At 40.6% G+C, this 8649-nt stretch overlaps 1 protein-coding gene across 1 annotated transcript in view; it reads right to left on the bottom strand.

Annotated features, from left to right (window-relative positions):
* RICTOR (RPTOR independent companion of MTOR complex 2) overlaps nt 1–8649 on the bottom strand; it is a 208302-nt gene that overhangs the window by 114203 nt on the left and 85450 nt on the right. The window contains exons 4-5 of the mRNA XM_019517936.1: nt 5718–5782; nt 1488–1619 (exon numbers count right to left, since the gene is read on the bottom strand). Coding sequence (XP_019373481.1) covers nt 1488–1619; nt 5718–5782 — 197 coding nt within the window. The remainder of the gene's footprint in view (nt 1–1487; nt 1620–5717; nt 5783–8649) is intronic.

Raw genomic sequence — 8649 nt, 5'->3', positions numbered from 1 at the left:
TTAAATATTTGAAAAGCTGTCATACAGAGGAGGAAGAACAACTATTCTCTCTTGTCCCAGAGGGTAGGGCACAAAGCAGTCACTCTAAAATGCAGCAAAGATATAGATTAGATATTAGAAAAAAATGCTGTTAGAACTGGTACTGGAACAGACTGCACAGGGAAGTTGTGAAACCTTTTTCGATGGAGGTTTTCAAGGGGAGCTTGGATAAACATTGTCAGGTGTGACTTCAGTTGCATTCATGCAGGAGGTTAGACCAGATGACTGGAGGTCCCTTCCAACCCTATGATTCAATTTTAATGGGTTTGCCTGGTGTCCTGCCAATGAGTGGCTGTGGCACAGAAATCACCCCAGCATCCCCAAGGTGAAAGCAGAAGGAAAGAACTCATTTAGCTTCTCTGCAATGGCCTTATCCTTTCTGAGTGCTCCTTTTACTCTCCAGCTGTCCAATGACCCCACTGAATCCTTGGCAGTCTGCGTGCATCTAAATACACTTAAGACATTTTTTGTTATTACATTTGATGTCTCTGGCAAGTTTCTTCTTATGGTCTTCTTTTTTTGCTTACTTGAATTTATGTACTCAAGCAATGTTTGTTATATGGAATCAAACCAGAACTATAGGCCCTATGTTATACAGTTAAGAAAATTATGCACTCATCAGCTATTCATATAAATGGAATACACTGAACCTTAACGGTAACAACTTCTGAATAAACTAAGAAAACAGACACTAGGAAATATAAATAGCTCTCATTGTTTCCTTGTTTTCTTCTTTTTTTAAATCTGTTGCCTCTTGTTTACTCTTATATTGTAAACTTTTGGGACATTTTTGTTTTTTGTTTGACCAGTGCCAAGCATGATGGAGTCCTTATCCATGAAGCAGGGCTCCTCGGATACACAAGTCATACTAATAAACTCAAGAAAACTTGGGCCATGACACATTCAAATTAAAGTGTGACAGAAACCAGCTATAAAGCTTGCACATCTTCAAGCACTAACTTTGTAGCAGCCAACTCTCTTTAAAGCTAGATGGACATTTTTATGGTGTGATAATTACTTTGCATTTGTGGCCGGTCTAGATTTAATGTGTGATTAACCAGTTAATTGTGTACTATATGTAACATGTGGCAGGGCCCTCAATTATAGTCATTATGTTTACATTTTTTTTTAAGTTTAGAATATAAAAATACAATTAAGATACTCAACCAATACATTCTGAATAGGAGTGACACCAGGGAATAATCAGACTTATGCAGTGCCTGTTTTTCAGGATCACCTTAAACTTGACTTTGAAAACATTTCACGTTCTTTATTTCCTCATGGTATCATATTATGTAGCAGCATTTTTTCTGGATTTATTTGGTGCTTATGTATTAATGTTTAAAAAAATGGGAACTACCCAAATCAAAGAAAATAGCTACCTTCCAAAAAAGGCCCCATCAGTTAGTTAAACCAAAATTAAATAAAGTTTCTTCAATTTAAATTACCTGGCTATCAAGTAATCCACTTTCAATTTTAGCACCTTCTGTAGAATACTGGAGTCCCGGATGAGATAGCGGAGGGCTCGCAACCCTGCTGCTCGCACCTCTTTTGCTTCATTTAGTAAAGCTAGCCGCAAACTATGGTGAAGAAAGGAAAGGAAAAATTAAATTATAGCAACTGGTGGAGTTTGTCACCTGAACAACAAGTCCTATGTACTCGCATAAAAATGAGTAAAAATTTAAAATTGAGAGAAATTTACCTTACTTTATTTGCTCCTTTGGAGATTTATGCCCACCTATCTACTAGAGTAAATTCTCCCTTGTCAGCATATGCTGTGAATATACTGAGTGTTTTGGGGGGTTTTTTTCCTTGTTTCTCTTCAGTACAGATAAGTCTAGACTTCAGCTGAATTTTTAAAATTAAAAATTAAGAATTAAAAAAAAGGCAAGTGATACTCTAAGAACAACCAGGGAGGGGGCCAAGGGGGAGCAAAACATTTTTTTTTAGTAGGAAGAGGGGGCCTGCACATTATTTTTACTCTGGTAGCTGAATGGATGGCAGATTCTGAACAGTTAGGCTTCTTATAGACGTAACAAAACAAAAAAGCGGCCCTTTATTTTAAACTCCATGTGCCACCGTGCCAAGCCTGGAAGAAGCATCACAGTTTGACCCAGCTTGCTCAACGTCTGTATAGATTAGGTGCTTCAGCACAGCTTTTTGGCACTTTTATCTAATAGCTGATTCAATCAGCTATTAAATAAAAGTGCCAAAAGCTCCACTGAAGCACTCAATCTCTATAGACGCTGCAGAGCCAGGTTGAACTAACGCGTTGCTTCTTCTGGTACAGCATGGTCTTTTCACGTCTGTTAGTACTCTTAGGAGAAGAATATCCTTTGATGTACTAAAATGTTCAAATAAAGGAGTAGTAAGCAAACTTGGTACTTGGTTTAAGTTCCATGTCAGCTTGGCTGGTCAAAACTTCCAGGTTCTTCTTATGTGTATTTAAGAAACAGGGAATGTTTAGGCTATGGACGATGCCCTGAAATTCTAGCACTGTCACTCAACTACAAGACAACTTATAGATGTGGAAGCCTGAAGAATGGACCCAAATGACTCGAGAACCCTTTTCAGTCATATCTTTATTTCTACGTTTTGTGTGGTCCATAAAAGTGCTGAGTTCAGTAGCAGAAAAAAAACCCTACAGCTTTTCAACATTCATCACTTCAGCAAATCTCAGACCATCTATTTTCCTTTGACATCAGAAGATATAGTCAAGGACATAACAATGCACAAAGAAAACTTCTGACGTCTTGTTCTAATTCCTGGAATAGGATTCCCAGATATTGATCTAGTGGATGTTTCTCACTACATTATAAATTTTTGGGCTATATTTTATAATAGAAGACTAATTATAATTGGTCAAGTGTTTGTTTCTTGAGAAACTAGTTCTAGAAGTCACAAAAAGAGGATGTCTGAATTTAACCTAAAGTAACACAAAGGAGCTAATTCAAGAAGTCACAGTAGCTAAGCCATTTAAGAATGACAACATTATAATTAAGCTCAACTATGAAAGTGGAAGCAGGTACCAAAAAGTGACGCTAACATGAACTTTAGAAAGGAAGACTTCAGTAAAAAAATTAATGTTAACGGGAGTAAAATCCACAATGACATGGCTTCCACTATAATAAAATCTCAGACAAAAAGCAACATGCAGGGAAAAGTAGTAAACCAATGCAGCAACATAGTAAAGTTTGAAAGCTTATTTGAAAAACAGAAAGTGGGCACTGCAAAGTCCATGAACAGGAACAGGAATATGACTTAGTGTGGGCAATCACGAAGAGGGAAATTAGAAGGGTGAAAACAAAATTGAAATTTGATATATTCAAAGGCATAAAAAACAAGAGTAAAAAAATATATTTAATCAGAAACAAGAAGCCTGAAAGTAGTCTGCTGGATTATCTGTCATAAGAAAGCAATGAAAGAGTAAGAATATTGCTGCAAAACTAAAAGGTTTCTTTACATGAAGTCCTTCCGACCAAGAAAAATTGAGAGATATCTACTCTGAAATTGTTCTTTGTTGGCAGTAAAGATAAATAGACTCAAGCTATAAACAGACTATGCCAAATGAATTAGATATGCTGTGCTGGGACGTGTCAGTGGGCTTCACTGGGCAAAACAGGCATTTCTTGTCTTCTTCCAGGGTTGGCCCCATGCTGCTCCCAGGGCTTCAGGGCCCTGATCCTGGGGGACAACAGTTTGGGTATGCCTCTGCAAATGAGGGAACTTTGGGTTTCCTTCCTTCCAGAGCACACCCAAGGAATCCCTTAATGGTGCCAGGTGCACCTCTGCAAGTGGCAAACCCAGGACTCCTGGTTTGCAGAGGCATGCCTTGGGATTCTGACTTGAGGTATGCCTCTACAAACAGGGAGACCCAGGCAGGCATGCTCAGCACTTCAGGGACCCAATCCCATGTGAACTCCCTTGTAGGGGAATCTACCCACAAATATGGGGATTTGCAGCAGAAAAAAAAAAAGAGCATGGATGCCTGTTTGATTTCGCTTTGTGACACTATAAAAATGTATATGGTGGCATAAATGCAACATCTGTTTGCAGCTTCAGAGATGGAAGTGACAAGAGTTGAAACAAATGAATACCTAATTTAAAAAGCTGTCGGTCACTAAGCCCATAAGATGTATCCAATGATTCTGAAGGAACTGCCCTATGAAATACCTTAGCTCTCTCCAAAAATGTGCACTCAAATACAGCCACTGTCTAAGAGAACTGGAGAATAGCATGCAATTATAAATTACAAAAGGAACCAGGGCATCACTATAGGTATCAGTGATCAGCAGAAATTAACTTGCTAGCAAGCATGACATGCGATACTGAGTGTTACAAAGAATATTATGATCACTTTGATATACATCAAGAGTCAGGTTTTATCTGGAATACCACGTACAGTATGATAGAGTACATTATACCCCATCTCAATAAGATATTGTCAAACTAGAAAGAAGTTTAGAAAAACAGCAACAAGACTAATCAGGATTCCAGATATGAAGACCTGGAGTAGGCAAATTATTTTACATCTGCCAACTATAAAGGTTTTACACCTTCCTCTAAATCATCTGCTACCAGAAACAAACAGGCAAAACAGACAGATTTGTGAACTGATTCAGAGGCACTATCCTTATGAAAATCTTGATTTTTTATCTCTTGGCTATGGGGAAAAGAAGGTCATTCCACTCACAAAATAATGAAATATTGCAGGTCACACAAAAAGGTGCATTAAACAGAAAAGTATTTAACAGAAGTGATTAAAGAACATAGTTCCATCAGGGAAAATCCTGGTACCATTTACAAAAAAGTTGAAATATGGTCTGTTTACCAAATACAGTCAATTACATAACATTTCTGTAAGAACTCAAACAAAATTCCCTAAAAGTTAAGGCAATTTATGCCCAAATTATTGGCTTTATTGCATCCTTCTCTTAAAGTTAGAAAGGTTTTGTCTAAATTGAATGAAAGTACAATTAGGTTGAACAGTTACTGTTTCTGTTGCCCATGATAAAACCACGGACAATCTATCCATGCCTGTGCAGAAAACTAGGGGGTTAATACAAGCAAAGTTTTATTATTATTATTGTTATTATTATTTTAGTTCTAGGAAATAATGATAATACTGTGGCAAAATTCCCCTTGAAAGTTTACACAGGTTTAGCTTATTAGCAGAAGAGAATAATACTACAAAAGCCTCTTTACCAAGCATATTGAACTATTGTAGAAGTATAGGAATTAAATCCTGGTCCTACTGAAGACACAGCAAATTTGCAATTAACTCTAATGGGGCCAAGCTGTCACTTCACATGCTTTTTGCAAGCTTTGAGACAGCTTTCAAAACATTATTTTACTTTGCATTCATGCGCAATTCAGTATGAAATTGCATTTTACTAGAAATCCTGTTCATTTCTCATTTCCATTCACATATAAATTACAACTTTCCTATTTCCTTAATTAAATTGCACTTGTGTTTAAACATTAAAAAGGATAAAAAAATATACCTGGTATTTAAATTTACAAATTATATGCGATTTTAAAATTACATATTTAATATTTAAACATGATAAAGTCCTTTATCTTATTTTAATTAAAAAACTAATACAATTGGTGTTTTAATCTCAAATAGAGCTATTTTAAAAGGTTCAAATATTATTTCATAACTTTGAGCTACTTACCATATTATGATGCTGTCATAGGTAAAGCCTAATTTTTCTTCAGCATGCCCAGTATTACAAAGAAGCTGTAAATAAAATAAATTTCTCATGTTTTAATTATGCTTTAAAAATTGATTTACTCTTTAAAAGTTTAAAACACTGTCTAACATTTTCAAAGCAATATAAAGGAGACAGTGCAGCTTTCATATTTTACAGGAAGATGTACTGATATCACAGACTGCTTTGAAAATCTCACTCATTTAACACTCTTGGCCCTCACTGTTTCCATATAGCTTTACACTGTTTCCATAACAGCTTTGTAAATGTCTTGCTTTCAGACAACTGCTATCCTCCTTAAGTCAGGGGTGTCAATAGTATGGTCCATCCACTGGCCAGATCCAGCCTACAGAGCCACTACCCAGCCTGTCAGCATAGCCTTCTGACAACTTCAAACACTGATCACCACTTGATCTGCTCCAGCTACTATTTGGGCAACTGATCGAGATACCCAGACAGCTGAAAAGTATTGCTGTCAATCCATTTTAATATAAAAATCTATATTCAGAGGGCTCTTGTATCAACAGCTTCTTGTTATCAAGCTTCATGCTTTACAGATAGCATTACAGACATTTCAAACAAAATTCAGGGACAACCACTAAATTTTGGGTGCTCAATGTGAGACATCTTTGCTCGGTTTTAGAGAGGCTGAACACTCCCCAGTTCTGTGAAACCAATAGCAATTCAGGCCTAGTTGAGTACATGAAGGAGGACTATATTTAGTTGGGACTTTTCTAAAGATTTTTGCTCTCTTGCCAGCATGAAGTTGTTGTCTAGTGCAATAGCTATGCACAGGTACACCTAGAAGTAGATGGACAGGTGCTGAGAAACACATCTAGATAGTGCCAAACATGATTTATTGAGCAAGGACATCATCCTTTTTTCACAAGTGCTGGGTACTTTGGCTCTCTTTTAGAAAGGCACTAAAATGAATAACAGACTCGTCATCACTCCCAACCAACCCAACAGCTCAGGTCCAGATGGGGGGGGGGGAACAACTGAGAAAATATAGCCTGGGGCTAAGGCTAGGAGATGGGCTTTCACAGCCCCAGGACTGCGCTTGGAGTGCATACAGAAGTTCAGTTAGATCCATCTAACCGCATCCAAGCTAATTTAGCACATCTCTGAGGTACAGTTAAATTAGATTAGGTTGGCCATTCCTTGACCAATGTAACCTTCCTGGATCTTCTGTACAGTTTGCATTTAGATCTACCTAACTAGGAATCTAAGTTTAAGTCAGTGGTCACCAACATGGGGATCCTGATCTACAGGTAGATCCTGGAGCCTCTTTTGGTAGATCCTGGGCTGGGGGGACAGCTGGGCAGGCACAGATGTGCACACCCACCACCCCCAGCCCCAGCAGGTCAATCAGTAGGGGAGGGAAGGGGCAGGGGCCAGATCAAGGACCCCATAGTGAGCGGCTGACTGTGCAGCCCAGCCAGAAGCAGGGGGAGGTAAATGGGGCCTCAGCCCAGTCAGGCGGTGGGGTGAGGGGGACTCCCTCCCCAACTCTGTGGGGGTAGAGGTGGCAGAGGATGTTGCTGCTGTGCCTCAAGTCCCACTGCATATGGCCGCATGTGGGCACAGCTCAGCAGTGGAGGCAGCCCCAGCCCAGCCAAGTCTGGTTGTCTAAGGGCATGGGCCGGGGGGGCTCCCACCACCAGGTGCAGCCCAGTGGAGGCCCTGAGGGCCTGTACCCCTCCCCCCCACCTGTGCCTGCAGCGCAGCAGGCATCCTGCAGCAGCAGCTACCTTGTACTGAGCACAGGTGGGGGGGGGGGGGCACAGGACCCCAGAGCCTCCGCCAGACTGTGCCCAGCAGCATGAGCACCCCTTGTACCCCTGGACCGCAGACACTTCCAGATCCGGCCAATGCCATGTTCCTCTGGCTGCCAGGTGGGTGCAGCTCAATGCAGTCACGGCACAGAAGTGGGATCGCGCCCCAGCCCGGCCAAGTCTGTGACACTCCGTGGTCCAGGGGCACGGTAGATCCTGGGATGACCTTTAGTTCCAAAAAGTGATCATCATAAAACAGTTGGAGACCACTGGTTTAAGGTGTTTTCTACTATTAATATAAGATTTTCATTATGAATTCTGGTTTAACATTATTCTAATATTAGAAAAGCCTAAGTCTGTTTGTCTGTCTGTAACACTTTATTCACACTCTGACTGGCCATTTCCACCAGCCAATCAGAGTGCTCCAAGCATGGGGGCAAGCTGCCATGATTCCCAAGCGGCACTAAGGACCAGACAGGGGGTGGGGGAGCCGAGGCCAGCTGCACTGGCTTCGGTCCCCCACCCTGCTCCCTGTAAGAGGCAGAACCCTGCTCCCTGTAAGAGGTAGAACAGCAGCAGCATGGGGCATTAGGTGGTGGCACTCCATCCCAGCCCCCTCCCCCTCCCTCCTTGTCATTCTTGATGGGCAATTGGCTAGTCAACTGTATATATACAGTACTAATAATAAGTTCACAACACAAATGTCATATTCACTTTTAAGGCTGCTATACTTGTTCAGTACACTAAAGTAAAATATTCAATGGGTGTTCCACATTTCTGCTATCTCCATCACCTATGCTCAAATCATAAAGAGCACCTATACATATATAGTGAAGCTGGTCGGATGCACTGTAATTACAGCATGTCAGAGCAGACTCAATTAACCAAGTCCGCTGGAGCATGGTAATCACTGTGCACCAGCAGACTCTAGTGCAGAGGTGCACAAAATATGACCCGTGGGCCAGATCCAGTCTGCCAGGCCATTTTATCCGTCCCACAGGGCCTTTAAAAATTAGAAAATTAATTCTTACCTGCCCCTGGCTGCCTGTCAAGACAACAAGGCACCAGCAGCAGCAGGACCCAGGGGAAGGCAGCAGCAGAAAACAGCAGCTGGAAGCCCC

Source organism: Gavialis gangeticus, unplaced genomic scaffold (assembly GCF_001723915.1).
Source record: "Gavialis gangeticus isolate Ggan-Ray unplaced genomic scaffold, GavGan_comp1, whole genome shotgun sequence".
Classification (NCBI taxonomy): Eukaryota; Metazoa; Chordata; order Crocodylia; family Gavialidae; genus Gavialis; species Gavialis gangeticus.
The sequence above is the reverse complement of the archived record's forward strand: the minus strand, read 5'-3'. Positions and strand labels throughout refer to the sequence as shown.